Genomic DNA, 24,641 nt, shown 5'->3' with positions numbered 1-24,641 from the left:
GAACAATTCACTGCGTGGTACTCATCCCCAGTTGATACAACTACAACACAGACTCTACTTGTAAGGTTCAGGACATTCCAGTTGAGGGGGCAGAAAGATTGGAAGAACCAGGAGACCAGGTTGTGTGCTTTGAGATGGCTTTCTTTTTATATACTAGGAACCTTGTATCCATGAAATCCTAACAATTCACTTTCCTAAACAAGACCTGAACAAGTGACAATACCAGAAACTTGTCAAGGTGGATGGAGGAAATCTTCTGAGGCCCTACTCTTAGATGAATAGCTACAGGCAACTAGGGACTGCTGAGAGAGGAAGAATCAGCCTTCTCTAGGGAGAAGCCCCCTAATTGGTTATCTAATATCAAGTGGTAAACCTCAAGAACATATGCATATGAGCAACACTAAAGGGGCTCAGGAAGTTGTAATTATATTTTTATATACATACCATACATGAAAAAACAGTTAAATAATAAGAAGTCTCAAAATTTGGAGCGAGTGGGGAAACACGGGCAGCATTGGATGGAGAGCGGAAGGGGAAAAGGAAGTAAATATAGTACTCATATGTACTCCTCAAATAGTAATAAATAATAATAAGTATCTACTGAGAATTGATTGCTGTAGAGCCCTGTAGAGGGAGCTCCTGAGTACCAAACTGCTGGCTTTAGACAATTTTCTTCCCCAGGAGTCTCTATTCTGCAACAAACATGACTGGAATATTTATTACGTTGTTAAATGGCGTAAGTATGGCCCTGAATGAATACAGAGATAGATGAGCATTATCTTCTAGCCTCTGAGTCTGAGACTCCACAGCATCTGCCTACAGGATGCCTTATCAGCTACTGCCATTGCCTGGCAATAGGGAAGAAAAAACAGTGCCTAGGCCCATGCTTTAGAAGAAAGCAGTGACTCAAGAGGTAGGCAATTTAAGAAGGAAAGTGACCCCTCTGGTCATGCTAAAACAAAACTCCAGGAAGCAGACATTCTAAAATTGTAACAGATAGAGTCTAGAGGCTGAGCATATGGTACTTTTTTTCCTTCTGTTGATCTGAACTTTGTCATGTTAACACACCATAGATGTTTCATTTAAACAGGTCCCTGGAATTCTTATCTACAATCAGGTTGCAAATCCGGATCAAAGGAAAGCTATGATGTTCAGTACTTTCCCAATCCCAGTACACATCCTCGAGGCTACCCTGGATGATGAGCTCATTCCATCTTATTGTCAAGAGTCAAGAAAAATCTTAACATATAATTCTATGGACCCAAGAAGGAACCTATAGATAGTCTCTTGTATTCCCGAGACAAGGCCTTTCCATGATTCTTAGGCAGACATTGAACTCAAAAGCTCCTATCTCAGCTTCCCAATCCTGGGACAGCATGTATTACTATTCTCTAGAGCTAATCTGGCATCTGCTACCTCTCTTCAAGTATTTTAAGCACAAAGCAATAGTAACACTGGTTGTAAGCTGAGATTGACAAGTCTCTGAAGGAAGGGAAGCAAGACAAGATAAGGCCCACTTGAAGATGTAAGCTGGTGGGGTTCATTTTAAAGACTCTGAAGTTCTCAGAGCTTTACAAGTAGTCAAGTATCTGCTAGTAAGAAAAGTGGCTCCTGAGTAACTGTAAAAGAAAAAAAAAGACAACCTTGAAGATCTGAGAGGGCTGTTTGAGGGTGTGGTGGCAGGGGCCTTTAGCAGTTGACCTCTTTGAAGAACAAATAAACATCATTGTATGCAGAAGTCAGAGCTATCTAGTTCAAGGATAGTGAAAACAAAAATTCACTCAAGATTATTGTTTATGAGGGACCACAGTGGGATCAGAACCAAGCCTTGTGTTTACCATCTATTGCATGTTTTGGCTTCTAACACAAATGAACTTCATTACTGACCCTTATTGAAAAGCTAGACGTTGCCTCATTTACCTGAAGGACTTCGTGGAGAGGGAAAGGATGTCTAGGAGACAGCAGAAATAAACAGGTGGTGGGGGTGGTGTATTTTAGTGAAGCACGGTATAGTGGCTTAGGATCCAGCTGAGCACAGTGTTAATACAAAACAAGCTAACACAACCAAAGAAGGGAGGGTTTACCTGTAAAAGAACGTCTTTGCACAGTGGACACTTTGCATTATGATCCAGGCATCTCTCAAGACATTTCAAGCAAAAGGTGTGCCCACAAGGTGTTGTGACTGGCTCATAGAACAATCTGAAATTTAGAAAATGAATACGAGAAAATTGTAAGATTAAAAAAAAAAAAGACAGGGACATTACGGGTTAAGGTTTCACAGTACTGTTTATCAAAGCCTGTGGGAGGGGTACTCCTTTTGTGTTTCATGGAGAGTGCTGTCACACCTCAGAAAGCATTTTCTTTTCATTCCTGAGCTACATATATAGAAAGATGCATTGGTTCATTTTCGCAGCATAAGTAAATCATTTGGTATTATTAATTAATTCTAGACTTTCCCTGTCTCGTCCAAGAAAATTCAGATTAGTGCTCAATGTGTCTGAATAGAGTCCATCATAAAAAAAATTGTTTAGCCAACCCATTTACCTGAGTCTATTGCAAGCACACAGATAGACACAGAGAGATACACACATGCATGCACATATTTAGACTCTGTACATCATGTTACTATGGGAAAAACTCAGTGTTTGCTAACCTCGAATCTTTTCTTTATTTAAGTAACAGTTGGTTGTCTGTCTTTTGTGAGGATGGATAATTTCCCCAGCAGTAATGAGTAATATTGTTAATGTGGTCACTCCCAATAGATAAAATGTGTGCATACATCTATCTACATATAAAAACGTGTACCATACTTCTATTAGATCTTATTTTAGTTGCTTTGGGAAAAGAAGATGTTTTAAAAGCAACATGGGCACCCCAAATGAAAGATGCCCTGCATATTCCCAGATGCAGAGAGTTACTTTGTGTAAAGAGAGGCTCGCCGGACACAGGACCAGGAGTTAGGGGTCAGTTAATGATGACTATTAAGAAAGGGGGCTCACCTTTAACAAGATGGTGAGCACAGAAAAGGGGAGAGAATTATTGATCAGCTTATTTTGACTTCCCAGGAGTATTCAGTTGAGAGGAAGAAGCCCTCAGCCTCATATTATATGATATTATATGTATTTAATTTAAGAAGGTCAAAAGAAGAGGTCAATGATTCGAGAAGGAGGAGGAAGGGTCACAGTAAAAGTTGGAGGGAGAAAGGTGAAAATTATGTAAATACAGCACTGAGATATGAAATTCTCAAAAAATCAATTTAAAAAGACTATAAACATCTGCTGAATCTCAATACACCGCAAGGAGTTATTTTTTTGTTGATTTGTTTGGGAAAAAACTTGGCAAGCTGATTTCTACATGCAATAAGGAAATGCAAAGGGCTGAGTGCCAAGACACATCTGAAGAACAAGGATGTGGGAGGACTAGCTCCGCCAAGCATCAGAACTTATTATAAAGCCACGGTGATTAAAACAGGGTGTACCGACACAAGGACAAATAGATCCATGGAACAGAATAGAAGGCCCAGGAATAGACCCAGACATGGATTCTTGACTTATGACAAATGTAACATTTTAAAACGGGGCCATGGGAGTATTTTGAATGTACAAATAGCATTTTCTACAAATGCTATGATGGCTATCTGCATGATGAAATAAAAGTGGACCATCTTTTACATCGTACACAAAAATCAATTCCAGGTGATCTGGAATATAAATCTAAAATAAAATCTATAGTAATAAAACTTTTAGAGCATAAAATAAGAGAACATATTTATGACACAGAGATAAAGATAAACTCAAAGAACACTATAAATGAAAAGATTGTTAGAAAAAAGACTGTACTAAGATGAACATTTATCTAAAGCATCATTGAAAGGGCAAACAGGCAAGCTATGTAGTGTATGAGTGAACATTTGCAATACTCAGGTAAGAAAAGGCTTGTATCTAAGCCATACCTAGAGCTTGTAAGAATAAAAATCTAAATCCATAAGGGAAACGAAGAGCCTAGTAGCAAACCAGGCAAACACTGGCACATGCAGAAACAGTGGCCATCCATGGTATTCCCGAACTAGAGCCAACTCAAGCGTCCCTCTACAACAAAGAGACTGGTACGCTCACGCGATGGGAGGTTATGTGCTAATGAAAATGTTCCAACTTTGGCTACATGTTGTGAATTAAAACAAATACAAAGCAAAGCAAAACAAAACAAAACAAAACTAACAACCAGAATCTGCCTACGTTTTAGGACTTAGGCCAAACCAGCTGATACCATTTACAGCTGCATCCATCTATCTATCTATCTATCTATCTATCTATCTATCTATCTATCTATCTATCTATCTATCTATCTATGGTAAAATTATGAGGAACAAAATCAAACTCAAGATAGAAGTTTTGGGGTTGTATTAATTACTTTTACATTGCTGTGAGAGAACATCGTGACCAAGGTAACTCTTATAGATGAGTATGAGGTATATGGTTCCAGAGGGCTAAGGTCCTGCAAGGATAATAAGTGACAAAATGGCTGGAGCCTGAAGTTGAGAGCTCACTTCTCAAACCTCAAGTAGGCAACAGAGAAAGTGATCTGGGGATCACCGAGGGCATTGAAACCTCAAAGTCTGGGCCTGGAGATGCAGTTCCTACACCAAGACCATACCTCTTATGTCTCTCCAAATAGTGCCATGGAGACCATGGGGACATTTCATTGAAACCACCACAGGAATAGTGGCTAAGGTCCTGATTGCAAAAAGGCATATGGACAATTGCTGGGGTCCTGTTGATGTCTCACTTCTTAAACCAAGTGGTCACATGGTTCTTTACAGTATGTTCTATGGAACATATATATTTTACAATACAAAATGCGTTTCTAAAGTATAATTTCAGGACTGATTTAGGAACAACTGAGGTGATCAAATTATCAGAAAAGCCGATCCAAAACAATTATTTCTTTACTACATGAATTCTGAGCATCTTGCTGAGTGTGTGTGTGTGTGTGTGTGTGTGTGTGTGTGTGTGTGTGTGTGTGTAAGTCAAACCCAAGTCCTTATCAATGTGAGAAAAGTATTCTATCACGGAAGCACATGCCCAAATCTTTTTTTGAAAGATAAGGTCTTGCTATGTAACAAGCCAGGTGAGCCTCATACCCTTGGAAATCGTTCTTGCCTCAGTTTCTCAAGTACTGGAATTAGAAGAAGGTACTACGTCTCACAGATTCCTTGCCCTTGGTGTCTTTCAGGGGTAAGTTCTTACTCTGCTGCTCCTAAATCACCTACTTCAAACCTCTAAGTATCATTATTACAGACATACACCAGCATACTCAGCATATCTCAATGGTTTAACGTTAGTTATATATATATGAGGATGATTGATTAATCTATTGTCTACTACTAATATACAAAACTAGTTTTTCCTGAGAACTTCATAACTGAGCCTATTGTACTTTAAGAATGTGTATACATTTATGTTACTATATTTCTGGCTGCATGCAGTGCTATTTTTCATTAAAATTAACTGTATCAATAAATTGTAATTATGATTAACTTTATTTTACTGGTGACGAAATTAAAACTCAAACAGATGAGGTAACATGCCCAAGATTACACTGCTAGCTGGTAGGCAGAAAACTTGGAATATATAATCAAGTCTGAATTTCCAGCTAATCTTCCTCCTTTAGTCTACAAGATAGCCAGGACTATATGCACCCATATATTCAAATACATTCCAGCCAGCCAGCCAGCCAGCGATTCATCTGTAGATGTACATATTTCCTCATATATTTTTCTCCTTCCCTTTCTGATACTCTGCCTTCTTCCAGACTCTCTAGAAAGATAAATGCAGACTCTTAGCTATGACGATAGAGGTATACAGTAGAATGTCTGTCCTTTTCCCATTTAAGATAGGGAACTTGAAAACACTTAGGGGAGACATTTTTAAATCAGAGCAGGGCCAGTTTGTCTCACAAGAAAGCATTTCACCTTATCAGAGTGACGGGTAAACAATAGTAAGAAGAAATGCCTTTAGTTAGATGTCAGTCCAGATGAAATGCCTGCCTTATCTGGAAAGAGCTATCTTTCTCCACCAGTGACATCCTTGCACTGTGTTGTTTTGCAATCAGATCATAGCAAAGAGGGAAAAAGAAGGAGGGAAAGAGAGAAAGAAAAGTAAACTGTCTTAATACCCAGTGACTTAGGGGAGCTCTAACTAGATTATATAAAGCTGATCTTTTCACATGTCACCAATGTCACTGGGCCATTGGATAACTAGCTTAGGTAGCAACTATTCTCACTTCTAATCTCAAAAGCTCTTTATCATCCCAAAGGCACTGCTGTTCAGTAGGCCGAAGATGAGCCTCAATGGCTCCGGTGATGTATACCAGGCAAAGCTAAAGGAGGATTTCCTGCCTCCAGTGACTGAAGGGCACGGTTCTAAGGTGTTGAGATTAAAGGAAGACTTCCTTCAGTGGAATTCTTCCAATGTAGCAATGGAAGCTTGGAAAGTGAAAAGAAAATTGTTGATGTATTCTCAATTATTCCTCCATCAAAAAAATAGGGCCTCGTGTAATCCTTGAACTCTCTGTGTGGCCAAGGATGACCTTGAACCCCTAATCTTCCTACATTTACATCCCTAGTGCTAGAATTACAGTATGAGTCGCTATACCTGGCTTCCAGTCATACTCCATACCCTTTCCCTGTGAAAGTTACCAACCGGTCAATTCACTCTCTAGAATCAAAATATATAAATTCATGGTCTGTCTAACTTCTTTCTTCCAGGACAATACCACAGGTTTAGAGTCCAGTCTAGAAACTTGTATAGATGGTACAAATGCTTAATTTCATGGCCAAGAGGCTTGAAATTACCTGTAATCTTAGAGACTGTGATGATTAATATTAATTGTCAATTTGACACCTAAGAGACAAATGTCCAAGACACTTGGGAGAGCTTATCTAGATTAGATAAGGCTCTGAGTATACCTGAGAGACATCATCTAGATTAGTGTGAAGTGCAAAGACCCACCTTGACTGTGGGCCACACCATGCCATAGGCTGGGATCTTATACGGACTAAAAAAGGGGATTGTGAGTTGAGAGCCAGCATTCGCCACTCTTGTTTCCTGTATGTTGTGAAATCAGTGTGAGCAGCGGGACCCTGGAGCTTACAGCCACATTTCCTCCCACCTGCTGCTATGTCTTGCTCACCATGAGACAATGATCCCCTCCAATGGTAAGCCAGAACAAACATTTCCTCTTTTAAATTGCGTCTGGTCAAATATTTAGTCACAGCAACCAGAAAAGGAACCAAGCACAAAACCTCTCTTCTAAAGACACAGGAGGGCCAGAATAAAACCGAAGGACAACCACAGAGAGAACAGCAATAGCTACAAGTGGGAAAAGAAACTTTCAAGACAAGAAAAATACAGGCAAACAAATTCACTCAGTCACAAACCGATGTGTAACTTAACAGACAATCCTCCACCCCCGCTGGAAGAGAAGCTACATGTTTCTTCCCGAGGGCTGAAAATGTAAAGAGCTTTAGATCAAAAAGCCCTTTACACTGAGGCAGTGAGAGGCTAGCTATCATTTCGTAGCCTCCATAACATTTACTCTGGCCAAAGATGGAGCAAGGGACCACAATGGCTTTTAAGCTCAGAGGGTGCAAACTGGAAGGGGTGCCTATCCTCTGTGTGTTTATTTCTTGGACCAAATTCCTAACTCTTCTACAAAGTCCCTTGTGATTAGGGACAAAGAAGATGAAAGGGGAAAAGCAAAAGAAGAGGAACACAGGAATTTCAACCTCAGGATTTTTATTCCACAGAGAAAATACAAACAGGATGTTTGATTTTGTGTCGCCTGGATTTTGGCAGGAGTGTTAAGGAGGGTTAAGCAGAACAAAGACCTGCTCTTTCTGAGTAAGCTAAATTAAATTGACTTCACTGCGCCTATCACGGGCTTTAGAGACAGAGCAGTAGTGTGGTGGCTGCAGGGCCCAGTCTCTGCTTGAAAGCAGGTTTTTGCTATCTCATACTTTGGCTTTAGCATGATGAACTTGCCACTCGGTGGCAAGGGACTGGGTGAAGCAATAAAAAGGAGCTGCTTCTGCTAATCATTGCGTTCTTGTCCACACCACTTAAACAGACTCCTGACAGGATGTGTGAACCTTAATTTGACTGCATCTATGCATCTTCTGAGCTGTCTGAGACCTGCATATGCTTGCAAACAAATCTTGCTACTACAGACTTTTTGTGCATTATTATTTTATTATTGTTGTTGTTATTGTAATAATAATGGTTAATGAATCCAGAATCTCATGAATAGTAGCCAAGTGCTCTGCCATGAATTATTCCCCTAGACCCAAGTATTTATGTGTGTGTGTGTATACATACATACATACACACACACAAACACACACACACACACACACACACACACTTTTCTAAGAAAAGACCATGTTTCAGGTAATAGTTGTCTTGGTCTTCATTCAGAATATAAACATCCATGACAGATAACTGAATAAGCGCTCTCAAAGGGCAGGCAAACATCTGTTTAAGTAACTAAGTTCCTTCTTAATGCTTTTGGAGAAAATCAGCACATTTGAGAATCTAATGCAAGCTGTCCGCTTTTATCTTAGAAACACAGCCACCTGTACACACGCACACTTTACATATTGCTTTAGTGAATTCCTGACTCTATTTGAATGTATACATAGAGCTTCCTCTGAGGTCCGTGGATCTAACATTAAAGACCAATGCGCAAGAAGAAGAAAAGTTAGTTAAAATATTTTGAGTACTTACTGTTTTCCGGACACTACTCTAAACATTAAATAGTTTTTCTTAATTAACCGTCACCGATGGAGTTGATTCCACCGTCCTTTACTAAAAAACAAATAGTGGTAGCAAATGTCACTTGCTCTAGGGCCAGTCTGTAGGTTGAAAGATCTATGTTTCAAGCATTGACTTCAGAGCCCCTCCTCTTAGCCACTAAATCACAGCTATAAAATGAAATAAACTTGTATTTGCTTTTGAAATGGGATATGTGGATAAACTGCTCTTCAGAGACCCGAGAAAATATCTGTTACATGTACTGTTCACTAAATGGCATAAACACAACCTAATTTAGGCTTCTATTTGGCTTCCAGAGAAAATGCTTATGTGATCTAGATTAACCCTTGTGCATTGAGTTCTTAACTTAGTAGTTAAAATTCAGGGTCACAAGTTTTAAAAACTCTAAGGCTCAAACAATAATGTAAGACAAGCTGGTATAAGTCAATGGTATTATGGGCAGCTGGAAAATATATGTCTTGTTTCATATGTACAGTCATATATAACAAAATCAGATCTAATGAGGACCAAATAGTAGGCGTGTTCAACATGTAGCACATCCGTTTTTGACCTTTGAAAAGTGTGTTGCTTTGCCACTTTCCAGGTCTTTTTAAGTTGAGATTTAAAGATGTAAAGAACTCGGTTTGTAAACTTGGACACAAGGTGCCCCATGTGACGTGGTTTTTCATTTCACCAGTGCCATGATTTTTACATACTAACCAACTCAGGAGTTAAGTCACCAGCAGAAAGTTCCAGGTACCAAAGAGGAAATAGCAGGCAGTTAAGTGATGGCCCACATCACATACCTCATACACAGTGAGCATTCAAGGTCAGCTGCATCAAAAGATCCAAATGCAATACTGAGATCTGGTGTGGCCCCCTGCTCAGCAGGAAGATCTGTGATTTAGGAAATAGTAAGTCAGGGATGGATCGACTTGTTTTTTTTTTCCAGACAATACTTCTAAGGAAAAAAAATGCCTTTCTGGTTTTTAATCTCAAACACCCTCCGAGTTTAATTTAGTGGCTGCCTGCTCAATCGCCAGTGGGGTTCCCTGAAGTGTGCTCCCAGTGGTATTTTAGCAGCCCCCATAGACAGAGAAGTCCAAGACTGGGAGTTCCTGGCTGAGTTCATTCAAATTCAGTAGGCATGTCACTCAGCAGCAGCAGCAGCGACAGTGACAACTGCATGGACTGAGCCAGGTCTTCAAAGCTGAGACGGCCTCTTGGCACAGCCAACCTCTCTTGGAAAGGCAGCAAGCTGTAGCTGCTGCTTCTCAGGGCACACCTGAATGAGACCTGAGCGCACCCCTGTCATCCTACATTCCCAGAACCAGGATGAGGGCAGGAAGTAGTTGTCCTGGAGGAAAGTGATGTGGTGGGAAAGCACGGGATGTCCTCACTTGACAGGGTGCTTGACCAGATGTCCTGACTACAGATGATCTATATCACACTCTTTCAGATCTATATGACACTCTATCACACAGCACTTTCAGTATGATAGTTACCATGTACACTCCCAAAGATACTTCCCAGCAACCTCTGGGATTTCACAGTTGGTAAGTGCCAGGGCTAGGCCATACACGCTGAGCTAGAGGAGCGCCCAGAGAGAGGTTAACTACCTATGTCGGAGAACCCAGTCACCTGTGTTATGATACTTTCTCCCTGGGTAAAATTAGTACCTTGTTTGGAGACTTTATTAGGCAATTCTGTGTCTTCTTGGGTTTCAATTTGGCAACGATTCCTCTTCTTTTCCAGGCATTTGCCGGTCCTGACGGAGGCAGCCTCTTGTTCCTCTTCTTCCTGACTTTTCGCTCTGTCTTCTTTACTACTCACCTTTCCTTGAGCCAAGTTTGCTAGGCTGCTGCTCTCTTCCCCAGCTGCTGCTCCCTCCTGATTAGAACAATGGGGAAGCTCTGAATTCTCCTAGATGAAGCAAAAGCCAGATATCAGAAGCTACTTGGGACCAATACTGGTCCTCCAATAATCTTACCCTGAGGGGACATAGAGAAAGAAACATAGCCCTGATCCTCACTCCTGAACACTCAGTGGCTACACAACTCAACTGAGGAGCAGTCTTGAGGCTCATTGGTGACGTCTAATATATGTCAAAGACATGCCTAGCTTGAGTACAGTTAGGGGGACTTCTCTGCACAGGCACATGGGAGGGAAAGATCCCTGGGCAGGGGTGAAGGGGGAACTGCAAGGGAATCTTCACTTTTCCCTCCTAGCCAAAGCATTCCCCAGTGGTCTGTAAGGAAAGCAAAGCATTCAGTGAGGGGATATCCTGTTACTGGTTACTTCCCCTCACCCTGACTGTCATTCATAGACATTTTTCAAAGGACTTTAGGCCAGCTCTGTACAGGCCTGCTAAAGCGACTCATGCTCCAGAGCTATACGCTATTTCCATCTGTTTACTCAATTTTGTGTGAAAAGTCAAAGAGACAAAATTAATTTGGCCTAATAGTTTGTCTCTAACCTTTTCCAGAATTTTGTCTAGGTAAAGGGTATTTGAAAATGCAACTTGAAATAATCCTGAAAATGTGTTTATTCCCAATGCTCTGGAGAATCCTTCTATAGTTTACATCCATATTCGACAGCAAAAGGTTCACCTTTGTTGTCTCCCCTCTAAGCCCTGCCAAAAATTGTAGTGGACACAGGTGAGAGGCAACAACGAAGAGCAGAGGAAAGGATGTGGGTTTTCTCAGTCTATATCCCTGGGTGTTTGGAGGGTTCAAGAACTGAAAAAAAACCCAAACAAACAATTCTATAGTTTGACTTCCCAGGAGCCCAGAGTACTGTCCGCACAGGACAGGGCCTTGCAAAAGCAAAGTTTTAGTGGAAATGCACTTGCTGTTGCCTGGCCTGCTACAGTGGAAAGGCAGAGTTTCTAGTCCCTTCATTTCAGACTGAGTTGCAAGTAGAAGTCCCCACTCTAGGCCCTCTGGCCTAGTGTTAGCTGTCTTAGTCCTGTACTAATGACCACTGGGGGCTGTCTGATTTCAGGAGCTATTCCAAGTTCTGCCTTCACCAAGAAAAGTCAGGAGCATTTCGTTATATTCCTTCTCTAGAGCAGGGAGAGCAACTGGGAAGATGTGAGCATCCAGGGCTTATATACAAGTGAAGAACTTCAGGCACAAATGGAGAAGAAATTGCTCCCCAAAGGTGCCCAGATATTCAGTGTTAAACCTTGCTTCAAATCTCGTCTTCTGAACCCCAACTTCTGCCCACTTACCCTGTCCTAGAAAGGCCAGCACCTGAAGCCCATCGCTCTGTTCCTTTCTTCTGTTCCTTTGTTTTCAATTTCAATTCAAACTACCAATTCTTGTCTTCCTTCCCAACCTAGCTCTCGTGCCTCTACTTTGCTATAGATGTGCATGAGAAGCCTGCTTGTGTGTAAGGAATAGTGCAAGAGCAAGAAATTCTCTCCATTTGGTCCCCAAATGGAGTCAACCTTGCACAAGGATCTCAGTGGTACTCAAAGGCCGTCAGCTTGCATCTGCCCCAAAGCTAAAGCCCCAGTTACCCCAGTTATAGGGTTTCAGGAGAAGTAGGCCAATCTCTTTACAGTTCTATCAAATCTATTTTCTGGATTGGACCAAAACAAAGCCAATAGGCACAGCCCAATTATAGGGTTTCAGGGGAAGCAGGCCAATCTCTTTATATTTCTATCAAATCTATCTATTTTCTGGATCTGACCAAGACTACAAATAAAATAAATTCAAACTTTTGGACCATGCCTGAAATTCCCAGTTGTAGTTTTAAGCAAAGGACACAGCCATTATCAACTCTATCTTTCTTTTTCCCTCAGGAACCAAAGTAGGAGAGGTAGGGCTCACTTCTCGTGTGCCCACAAAAGAGCCAAACGAAGCATCATGAGCGAGCTGGGTGAGTTGAGTTTTACCTGTGACAACTTTGGTAGATTATGGCTGGTGCCTTCAGTAGCCATTGACTCTACGTGTTCCTTTAATCTAGGGTGAGGTGCCAACAGCTTCAGGATATCGGGAGAATGTTCCTGAGACTCCCCCGGGACTGATGGTGAAAAGAAACTAAAGAGAAGCTGTGACATAAAACAGAAGACTTCACTACTCAAGTTTCTACAGGTGCTAGACTAAGGTGCAGGGGGAGGGATGGGGAACCAGAGAGCACAGCTTACAAGGCAAAACTCAAATGAGGAAGCCTTGGAGCCATGTCCCTAGACACACTAAGGAGAGGTTGTTGCATAAACACACAGACTCATTTAGGAACAGGGGGACAGAAAGATTGCTTAGTCATTAAGAGCACATACTGTTCTTGCTGTGGAGCCGAGTCTGATTCCCAGCACACATGTAGGGTAGCTCACAACCACCTGTTATTCCAGCTCCAGGATAGCTGACACATCTGATGTTCAGAGGCACCAGTATTCATATACAAACACCTGATACACAGACTCAAACATATACACATATATAAAAAGTAAAATACGTCTTTTAAGAGAAGAATTGCACAGGAGCTAGTGAAAATGTCAGGTCCTTCGGTCCAGCTCCAATCTCCCCAGGTCAAAAGTACGAGCCAGGAATCTGGGTCTTGAGAAGGCATGACAGACGCCATTGTTACTTAGCCAAGGTTCAGAGCCACCTCTATGGTGCCACCATTCTGCAGAACTATATGCAATGGGCTTTTAATATCTATCTTAATTGAAGAAACTTATAGAGGCAAAAGTCAGAATAGATCTCTCATGTGCACCAAGTTAGTTTTGTCAACCTAGGTCATCTGGGAAGAACGTTCATACAAATATCTGTATCAGGCATCGCCAGGGCACGCTTGTTTGAACATTTTCTTGATTAATGATTAATGTAGGAAGTACCAGCACAGTGTAGGTGGGTGCCAACCCTGGGCAGGTGGTGCCAGTGTGTACAAGAAAGATAGCTGACTGAACGTGATGCAGAGACACAGCCAGTAAGCGGACTCCTCTGCTTGAGTTCCTGTCTCCAGGTTCCTATTTTGAGTTCCTGCCCTGACTTCAATCAGTGATAGACTGTGACCTGGGATGTATAAGGAAAACAAACTCTGTTTCCCAAGTTGCTTTTGGTAATGGTGTTTATCACAGCAGAGGAAAAACAAATTAGGACTCCTCAGTGAAGAATGGAGAGTCCAATCTATAACAACTCAACTGGCTGGGAAGCAATCTGCACTGTTCGCTACTGTTTTTCTGTCTATCCATTTTGCTCTCTCATCCACATCGGAGGCCTGAGCAGTAAAGTGTTAGGAAAGCAGAGCTCAAACTTCCTCTCCCCTTCCAGCCTCTTCCTCATCCTGATCATCTCTGCAGAAAATGTCAGGTTTTAAGATCAAGTACCTAGGGGTAGGCAGGTTCCCTTGCAATTGGATACACTGGCAAGGGAGGAAAGAACAGAGGGTCTAGGAATCAAAGATAAGCATTTGGGGGCAGGTTGTACCATTAGCTGTTCACATTCTTGTTTCCATTCTCCCCTATGCCTGCAGGGGTTAGGGATTCTATTTAAGTATGTATGTATGTGTCTGTCTGTCTGTCTGTCCCATCCTCGTGTGTGTGTGTGTGTGTGTGTGTGTGTGTGTGTGTGTGTGTGTGTGTGTGTAAAACACCAAGAAAGAGGGCAGATCACTGGGCCTCCAAAACATACTCCAATGTTTATCACTTAGAAGACCCCGCCATGTTTGGAGACCCACTAAAGAATGCCCCGCGCTGTAGTTCAGTCTCCATAGTCAGGAGTGTTAATTTACCAAGAGACTTTGAAAGAACACTAAACTCAAAGTTTGATTTATTCTTCTGCTTGTCCTCAGAGGTTTCTTCATGGTGTTCCCTCCTGTGTCAGCACTTTCCATGGATCCAAGCAGTGCGTGGTATTCAAAGTTCTGCTCAAGTGCTGCCTTGCCCTAATACCCACATCTCTCTAATCTCAGCTCATGTTCTCAACAGAAGAGAATACCAAACTTTAAACTATACCATCTTACTTTGCACTGGAAGTGTGTCACAGAATAAGTCTTTCTCTCCAGCCATCAATAAGGGCCTAATAAATATACAACATATTCATGAAAATGATGATGGCATTTATGTATCCAAGGGATCAAAAAGAAACCTAGCGCTCAGGTGCCTTAAATCCTCGGTGAGATGTTTATGTTCCCTTGCAATGCTAAAAACCTACTTTCCAGATATAAATTGACAATGGTTGGAAGGCACACCTAGGTGCCCAGAGTCATATATATAATCGTTTAGAGCTCCACCACTCCCCAGGAATCAACTTGACTTCTCAGAACCTATAAGGGGCCCAAAGGACATATCCACTGGAGACAAAGTCTCCCTGGGAGGTGGCATTAGCAGCACCCGTAAACAAGGTGAAAAGGAGGCCAGGAGGTCAAAATCAAAGAAACAAGGCCAGGAATAATAGCAGTTCCTTCTTGGCTTTTTACTACTAAAGATCTCCCTGAAGGCCTTCTCAATGTCTTTGGAAAACAAAAGTTAGGGTCAACTTTCAGTGAGAATAATCATTCTATATGAATGAAAGTTGATTCTGCTGTAACTTCAGTCATAGAAAGGCCCAACTGGGTTAAGAAAGAGGAGAGGGCGAGAATCTGTAATTCAAAATAAATCAGAGGACTGTGAGTTATGAGGAGGCTTATTAATACCCCATACATCTAGACTAATTTTCACATGTTTGGCCCTAAAACTAGAATACAATGCAGTTGAAGCCTCTCCGTGTACTTAAATGGTTGCTATAGCTTCACCACATTCAACAGAAATATGCCTCCAAATTCTTACATTAATTTCAGAATTTTGTAATGCTTCTTGTAAGCACACTTTCACTTGTATTGCCTGGCATTTATCTTAACCAACAAAAGCTTGTATGTTCCAAAAGGCACTTAGGCTCCCTTGGGTCTCCAGAGTTTCACACAATGCCTTGCCTTTCATCAGGCAGGTATAGAAGCGACAGCAGCCTATCTATGAAAGCAAACTGGAGAGAGGTTAGTTCAATTGATGATGCCAGAACCTCTCGGGCCACCTGAGGGAAAAATAAAAAGCAAAAGAAGCAGTGGCCTCCAAAAAAAACTCACTGACCTCAGATTTCTCATCTAGAGATAACAGTGAGGTTATGGGAATCAAAGTGGAACCTTCAACCAAGTGGCTGGCACATAGGCAATGCTCAGCTAGTGTTATGCTATGGAGTGACTACACTTAAGTTTTAGGAAAGGCCCATAGATTGCTAATAATTCTGCTTTGATACCCCTTCCAATAAAACCTTACCCCCCAAGCCCCCTCCCACAAACCAGGTCAATTTTTTTCCCCAGACAGGACATTTCCTGCCAGTGTCAGAAAATCCAGAGTCCAGCTTCTGCCAACTTTATTAGTTTTGCTAAATATTCCTTTCTAGAGTCTTCAGAGACCAGCTCTGTCTCTTGTCCACTTTCTTCTACCCATCCCCTTCCAATCCATTACACAGGGGCAGGGAGAGTATAGAAGGGCTTGTGGCTTGGTGTTGAACAGTGTATGGGGACAGAAAAGCAAAACAATCACTGAGTGTCAACATCCAACTTCCAGGCCAATTATTCAGACACCAGAAGAATAAATGTACAAAACGCAATAAAAGTCAAAGCCTGTCCAATGAGGATGCTTGACCTTTCAATCAAGTTCTTGGTATTTCTCATGATAATTGTTTTACAATCATCATCTCCTGGAACGGAACAATTTCTACAGTGGCCTGGCTAGTTATTCTTTCATAATGGTCTCTGACTTGCATTTGTAAGATAGTAGGTTTAGTTTTTGAGCAGAAGACGTGAAGGTTTGCGTTCTGTATGTGGCAAGCAACATGGAGACCTTTCCCAGGAGCTGTCCTCCATGTGTGACTAGTGAAACTTGTGATTCAGCCAAAGAAAAGTTATACAGCAGCACCACCATCTGGCCCTCATCCACAAATTGACTCTTTAGTGAGTCTTCATCCCCAGGTTAGCGTGCTTGGTTTAGTTTTGTTTTATATCCCACTGATTCCAAGTCAAAGCATTCATTACTGGCTCCTATAAAAAACAGTAGGACCTGCCAATTTGATAGTACATACCAGAATGACGGGGCTTCTGGGCAATCAGTTGGCATCTCTTTCATGCCCCTTAAGCCCAGAGAAGCACCCACTCAGGACCACAAATACCGAATAGGGTAGCATCTTCATCCTTCTCCCTAAAGAAGACAGAGTGATGGGGATCTACTAGGCAGCTAACCCTAGGTCACTCAACTCACCCTTTGCGCTTCAGATCTGGCTCTCTTGTTCTTTCCATCAAGGGATACACAGTAGAGAAATTCTCTGAGTGCTTCTTTCACTTTGCCTAGGGTGGCTAAAGCTTGTGCTTTTCTGAAGTGTGCCTGGAAGAAAACCATCGCAGTCAATCACATCTTATTGACCTTCTTAACTGTAGCTACAATAAACAGCAATCGCTGAGTACTTACTGAGCAGTCACTATCAGGTGGAGTCTTGTCAAAAGACTTTTATTTTCATCCAAGTCCTCCTGGTAAACTACTTTAAATCCCATTTAAAAGACAGTCAAAGGAAATCCAGAGAAGACTTGAAAATACAGCAGCTGGAAGCTGTGAAGTCACTATTGAAACCGGGACTGAATATATCAAAGCCCACATTTTTAGCTACTGTTTTTTTCCTCTCGCCCACAACAACTGTGAGATCAAACATACCACCTCCATTTAACCTATGCTATAATAGCTCAAAGTTTCCAATGTTCATCCAGAAATGATTTGCCTCTCTTTTGCACTGGTCTGTAAAGACAGTCGTGGCCACAGTGAGCCAATCGTTTCTACAGAGGCCTGAAAGACAGATCGTGGACCCTCTGTGATTTCAGAGGTCACTCGAAGCAATCTAGAACTAGAATCGTGGTCCCAGGACTTCTTTCCCGCACAAAGGTAGACCACCTTTCAGAAGGCTGAGCAGCGACTGAGCTAATGCTTTTGCTTACAGAAACTTAGCTGTCTTTTCCTCTCTTGCTGCACATTTTACAGCTATTGGGAAGTTATATGGCCTCCAGATTCAAATCCATGTGCTGATGGGCTAAACTCCTTAGAAGGGCCTAAGCAGCATCCTGTGAGAGGCAAGGAAGAAAAAAGAGCATAAAGCGTGGCCTTCTCTTTGTGACGAGTGTGAATGAAAAGGCCCAGGTTTCATCTGGTGGCCATTTCTCTGCTTCCTCTTCTAGCATGTATCAGCATAGTATCAGGACCTGGCTGGGCCAGACTTCAACCTCTTGGGATCTTTTCTACACCCTCACTTCTTTCTGAAACCCTGTCTTGTGACACACACTCCTTGTTGCTCCTGTAACAATGACCCAACACTGGGGAGAAGGGCTAGCCAGTACGCTCAGAGCAACCTGGGGCTGGGACTGGAGAGAAAACTGGGAAGGCCCTCTAGAGGTCTGATAATCAATGCAGTAGTAACAACTCCACCTTCCTTTCTCGTGTGATTAGCTTACCCTACTGACACAATACTTCAACAGGTTGTAGCCATTACATTAAACCCTAGATGGATGGACAGAATTGGGCTGCCTACTGGACTGCTCACACTGGCATTTCACTATAGAAATGGTGGGAAAATAGAAAACTCAGGGTGTGGAGGTATATGCATTAGAGGCTTTCAGCCCCCAAGACGGCAGAATTCTCTGAACATTCCCTTTCCCTTTACTCTCACCTATAGGGAAATGACACCCCTGCCAAGCACTTGCACCAATTCCTCCTTCACTGTGGAAACCCCTTTCCTCACCGCATCTAGATATAATTCTCACTGCTCTTCCCACCATGGTATCTAGATTTAGTTTTCCTTTGGAAATGGCTGCAAACCCCTCTTTTCCCAAGGCAGCTACCCGAGTCACAGCTACCTGATGGATGTTAGACAGCTCATCTCCGTGGCACCTTAAGGTATTGGTGAGTTGTATTAAGCTGTAAATTGGTTTCTTGGGAAAGAGAAAGTCAATCACCTCCACGAAAACTCTCTCATGAAAGACCAATGAGGTTTGCTCTAATATTATAGACAAAGTTTACCAGTCCACGTGTGTTTTTCCCCAAGAAGGGCTCACTGTAATAGTCGAGGGTGAGCTCAACCATGATCCTCCTGGAATCCCAATGCACGGTCATGACACAACAAGGCCTTATCTGAAGTTCCTAGACATGTAAAACTTCTGATTATCCAATATTTTCATAGGTTTAACATCAAATCAGTAGGCACCAACATCTGAATTAAACCGTTTGAAACTGTTTTATAGTATTTATCTGGAAACTGTTTTATAGTATTTATCTGTTCAGTGTGAGTTTGCATGTAATTTGCTGAAGAGTGTATTTAATTAGACTGACGGGGAAACTGCCTGCAGATTATTGAAGGGATTGCCTAATCCACAGTCTTTCTACCATCAGAATGTTCTGGATCGGAGGACACCTGTTCCGATGAGATTGAGATAAGTCACAGTGGCCCTGGTCTTGGAGACACTGCTTTTTCTACCCTGTGGTTGTACAGCGTCTGTAATGGTTACAGCTTGGAGAATGTACGAGTTGCCATTCTCACTGTTGATCCTTTTATATACTCTTATATAATACTTACATATACATGAAACAATCATGGCAGATAGCAATAGCATCATTTAACAACTAAGAGTGCTTGAGCTTCAGAGAAAGTAGTGACTTCCCCGTGGTCACACTTTGCAAAGATCGATACCCAGACCCAATTCTAATCTACTAAACAGAATACAGACATGTGGAAGAGATTGGTCCCGAGGCTAGGCAGAGAGACACAGAAGTGATGCTTTCTGTTCAGGTATCCCTTATGTTGATATCTACCCCTGTCTTTCTTCCCACCTCTCCCATGTGACCTAGATTTTTGGGGATATAGTGGCATGTCAAATGACTGTATTAATGATTCAAAATGGCCCAGCCATTGTGAAAATATGAAGATCTCTTTTAAAAAAAACCTAAAAGCTGTTTGAGTTCTCAAAAAGCCTGGCTATCAGCAGTTAACCTGAAGGACCAGAGCAGGAATATCTTTCTTATATTCCTCTCTTTATTATCCCTAGAAAATTATGAGTGATGATGGTGGTGGTGGTGATAGGAAATGCTTATATAATGCTACATGCATTGTTCCAAGCATGTCCCATATATGACCTTATCTAATCTCCACAACAGCCCTATTTAGAAGGTGCTTTGGATATAAACGTGTTACAGGTGAGGGCATTGAACACAGAAATTAAGTAATCTTTCCAAAGCTGTACAGTTCAGAAAAGCAGCAGAGCTGAGACATGAAATCAGGTTGTGCTACTGATTCTGTATTTGACAAAAGTATAAATCTCTCTTGAAGGTTACCAACTGAACGCAGATTCATTGAAATCCCTTGCAGACTTAGACCTCTCTTCATCAAGGGATGCCCTGCACTGTCCAGCTCATTAGAAAATTTTCTCCCCTGTTCTGCTGGAGCTCTAGCATCTCCTGCTCCAGGAAGACAGCCCTCCTTGCCAATCTCTGCAGCATAGCCCCTTTCCACCCCTCCTGGCCCACACTCACCTTAAAACCCGATGGCCGTAGCTTACATGCTATTTCTGCATCATGCAGTGCATCCTCATGAGACTCCAAGGTGAAATGAATTTGGGACCGATTGCTATAAGCAAATGGTCATTTGAGCTGCGAAAATGAGAAAAAAAAATCCCTCATTAATGGCCCCCAGCACAAGCACATGGTAAGTCCTGTATGAGAATGGATCTTGAGGGAAGAGAAGTTATCTAAGCTCTTTCTACAGGACCCAAAGTGGTAAGTGTCACTTCTAGTCCTAATATTGTCCTGACCAACACCATAGCTTGACCGTGCAAAGCAGCAATGTTGCCCTTGTTCCTAAGAGGTGTAGTGCCCATGGAACATTAGAAAGTTTCACCTAGAGGAAACCCTGGCAGTGTTCTGCAGATGCACACTGTTAGTGCCCAGCAACCTGGCTTCTCAATGAACCACCGTCCAAAAAGAATGAGGCCAGGGAAGAGAGAGAAGCAGCCAGTTGGGACCCCTATCTTGATTCCAACCAAGTCAAGTCTCTGTTAGTCTTCCAGTTGGGATGACCTGTAGCATAACAATACCTCCCTCTGTCCCTAATGGCCAGTGCATATGAACCTTTCCTAGAGGAAATAGCTATGCATTTACAAGGTCCATCCTCTTAGTGATAACAAATGAGAAAGTACCTTCTTGACACAACTTTTGGGAGTCTTACTCTCACCATCACTGAATCACTAGAGTCCGTCCAGGCCTGAGCGGATCTTTGACCTGCCCATTCTTCAGATAGGAAAACTAAGGCCAATGAGGTGATGTAACAGGTCACACAGCTGGTCAGAGCCATTGCTGATGTTATAAAGTTTTGGGTCTTAGGTGGAGGCAAGTTCCTTTTACTGTGTGTGGGTACAGCATTTAGAATAATAGAACATTAGCCAGTGCCAGGATAAATATAGTCTGTGGAAGGGGCTCCTTTTCCCCCTTAGAATGGTGGCAGTTGTATTGCCTTTTCAAAAACCCTGACTGCTCCAAGATTATTAACAAAAGCTACAGGAAAAGATCTTCCTGGGAAATGACAGCAGGATAGAGAGGGAAGTAGGAAGGGCTTTCCTAGCTGGCCCCTTTTGGAATGGATGAAAAGGAATGTTAATTCCATACATACGTGGCCCTCCTATTTCATTCATATGTCTGTGCTTCTTCCTCAACTCCAAACTTGGCGCTTCTGTTGCAGGAACAAGTTTGGCATCTGTCCTGCCATCCCAAAGTATGTATGCTCTGGGATGTCCTGGGTGCCCATTACTTGCTATTGATTTTAGCATAGAGTTTACAGTATTCTCTGACACTTTTCTGAAACAGACATCAGCCCATTGGCAGCTCATAGACTGCTTTGTTTAGGCGCAGGCAGGATGCGTGTTGTGAGGACAGCTGTGTTCATCAGTTATAGCCCATGGTTTTGCTCCCTTCTGAATTACCTGTTGCTGGCTTGGGTGGAACTGAAATGTGAGGAGACTCCATCCCATCCCTCCTCCATCTGTCAGAGATGGCCCTGGAGGCCCTAGGATCACACAGCTTCTTCTGCTTAGCCAACTGCCTCCACACTCGCTCAGTTGGACACCGTGCCCTGCCTGCAGAGGTGCTGGCTGGCACCAGCCCCTGGTTCCAAGGCCACTTCCTGGGTTGGAGTGGGAGGAGGCAGCAGGGGCAAACAGGTTCCTGGGAGAACTCTGGTACTCCAGTCAAGCAGAGATGTGGGACTGCCGGGTTGCCCTTGAAGTTACAAAGCTGACCCTCTCAGGCAACTTGGACTAAGACAGACATGCCCACTTTGTGGTCAGCCCCCCGTTTCCTTGGGGGACCCAGAGCAGTTGCCTGGACCTGCCATCTATAGGGTTAGAGGGGTCAAAGGGTTCGATGTCGGGACACCGGCTGTCTAACTGCGGCGGGTGGAGAGGGCGGGGCAAGTGCATCTATTTCAGCCAAGGAATCGTGTGATAGGGAAACGGTGACAATGAGTCACAGGGCAGCGGGGGAGCGAGCCCCTCCGTCCCCCCGCACACGCTCATGGGATGGTTTCTGAGGCGAGCGTGGCCCACTTCAGTTACCTCAGCGTTACACAATCCCCGCCTGCCCGCCCGCCCGCCCGCCCGCCCGCTTGCCCGCCCGCCCGCGCGGGGGAGGGGCCGCCGGCCCGGGCGGTTCGAGGTCCTTATGCAACCAGTGCTCTCCTGACCTAATTCCAGGCGGGACCCACCCCACAGGGAGCCTCGGCCCCGGAAGGGACAACTCCCAGAGGCGGGAGCCACGGACTCGGGCGCCAGCAAGCCACCTCCGGCTGGTAAAAGCCAGGAGGACCGCGCGGGAGTTTGGAAAATAGTGCCAAGTTCCTTTGCTGACAGGGAAGGTACGGCAGGTGTAAGAGCGAGCTCCAAAGTGTCCAAGAAAGACAGAGAAATAGAGACGGTGACACTGAGCAAGACCGAAACAGTGACAAAACTGAGGGGAAAAAAAGCGCAAAAAGAGAGGAACGGGATGAACCAGATAGAAACTGGAACCAGGAGGCAAAGGAGCAAAAAAGCAAGGAGAGAGGGAAAGAACACGAGAAAAAAAAAAGCGATAGAACCAACAACCAATCAGAAGAGTGAGGCACTGCTAAAAAAAAAAGCCAAAGTAGGGAAGACAAACTCCTAGCAATGCCCCCCTCCCACCTCCACGTGGGCCACGGGCTCTTCCCTTGCCACCCCACCCCCCACTCCAAGCAAGGAAACCAAGTCTGCCCTGTCCATCCCCCCCCCCCTGTCTCCCCAGCGGGGCTCGGTTCCCCCCCCTCGCGTGGCGAACAAGCCCGCACAGCCCCGGTGCCGGCGCAGGGGGACTCACCTAGACGAACAGCCTCGTTGTACTTGACCAGAGCCGCCTCCACCTGGCGCTCACGGTACAGCCGGTTGCCCTCGTGCCGGAGTTGCGACGCTCGCGCGGGGCCCGGGAACAACTTGCACAGGAGGCCGCTGAGTACCACGTTGACTCGCAGTTGCAGTGGCGCCTGCAGACCCGAGCGCCGCGGCCCGCGTGCCCTCCCACTGGCCACCATGAGTGCGGAGAGCTTGACCCCGCACAGAGCGCAGCGCCTATCGGCGGCTCGCCCGCGCTCCAGGCACAGTTTACAAAAGGTGTGGCCGCACCACAGGGACACCGGGTCGGAGAGGAACCCGTGACACTTCCTGCACTTAAAGCCATCCCATACCTCGGGGACCACGGCCGCGGCCTCCCCTGCCTTTTTCAGCGCCACGGTGCAGCAGCTCGAAGTGGCGCTCGGGTCTGCAGGAGCGGCCGCCATCAGCTCGTCTTGCGGGATACTGTCGGCCAGGCAGCGAACTAGCTGCTCCAGCTGCTCCGCCACGAGCTGCTGCCTCTCGGAGAGCTGTCGGTACACCTCGAGGGCTTCCCGAAGGTGCCCCCCGGATGCCAAGGCATCCGCCTGCGTGAGCAGGACTTTGCACTCCGGCGGCGTCGAGGCCGCCAGAGGCTGGCTTTGCTCGGGCTCTGGAGCCCCGGGAGGTTGGGAGCCCTCGGGTGTCACCTTCTCCGGGTGGGCGGCTGACTCTCCTACCGCCATCGATGCCGCCGGCTCCTCCGGCTCCGCCAGCTCCAAGTTGTTGCTGCCGAGCTCGGCGGACAAGCTCACCATCTGTGCGGTCTGAAGGGAATCCATTGAGAGAGGGAACTGCGGAGGTTGGAGTGAGGAGAGGCGTCTAGAACAGGGAACCAGCAGGAAAAAGAGCGGCGGCTGGAAGGGGCTGCGCTGACGAGAAGGCGGGATCGCCGCGCGCGCGAGTCTGCCTCGCCTCCCGAGCTCCATGCCGGCTGCCCCGCGCTGCCTAATAACTGTCTTGTCTCAGCGAAGCGTTATATAAAACGCGACCACGTGACTCCTACCATGCTGCTCATTGGCCGGCAGCGAGGAAATTGTTACAAAACCAGACAGTTTTGTAACAGCTTTGCGCTTGCTTCTTTTGGCTTGGCTTTTCTTGGCTTCTTTTTCGAGGTTGTTTGCATTTACTCTTTCTTTGTCACTCGCGCCTTTGGGTCCTTTCTGGACTGGGGAGAGGTACACGACCTCTTCTTCTACACTTTTCCATCTCTAAACACTTTCCCATCCCACCTCAAAAGTAGTCTGCAAACAGGTCCGCTCTGCCAGCTGCTTGCTGGAGTCCCCCGCCCGAGAGACCGGTCCCTATGGGCTCCAGTCACAGAAGTTGCTGGAATGCCAGGCTCCCCTCCAGGGGGCGATGGCTGCTGTCTGCAAAGGCACCCAG

The 24,641-nt window shown here is 44.4% G+C and overlaps 1 protein-coding gene across 2 annotated transcripts in view; it reads right to left on the bottom strand.

Annotated features, from left to right (window-relative positions):
* Positions 1 to 24,192, bottom strand: part of Lonrf3 (LON peptidase N-terminal domain and ring finger 3) — a 33,415-nt gene extending 9,223 nt beyond the window's left edge. Inside the window, exons 1-7 of one of the 2 annotated variants that reach the window (XM_032890101.1) lie at positions 23,206 to 24,192; positions 21,617 to 21,631; positions 20,359 to 20,462; positions 17,053 to 17,175; positions 10,490 to 10,733; positions 9,617 to 9,707; positions 2,085 to 2,199 (exon numbers count right to left, since the gene is read on the bottom strand). In XM_032890101.1, the coding sequence (XP_032745992.1) occupies positions 2,085 to 2,199; positions 9,617 to 9,707; positions 10,490 to 10,733; positions 17,053 to 17,175; positions 20,359 to 20,462; positions 21,617 to 21,631; positions 23,206 to 24,184 (1,671 nt within the window). In that variant the 5' untranslated portion in view covers positions 24,185 to 24,192. Of the gene's footprint in view, positions 1 to 2,084; positions 2,200 to 9,616; positions 9,708 to 10,489; positions 10,734 to 12,711; positions 12,868 to 17,052; positions 17,299 to 20,358; positions 20,463 to 21,616; positions 21,632 to 23,205 lie in introns of those variants that run through there. The other variant, XM_032890100.1, reaches the window with a different exon arrangement.
* Between the last annotated feature and the right edge of the window lie 449 nt (positions 24,193 to 24,641).

The sequence above is a fragment of the Rattus rattus genome, chromosome X (assembly GCF_011064425.1).
Source record: "Rattus rattus isolate New Zealand chromosome X, Rrattus_CSIRO_v1, whole genome shotgun sequence".
NCBI classification, from domain to species: domain Eukaryota; kingdom Metazoa; phylum Chordata; class Mammalia; order Rodentia; family Muridae; genus Rattus; species Rattus rattus.
This window is presented reverse-complemented; position numbering and strand designations above follow the sequence as displayed.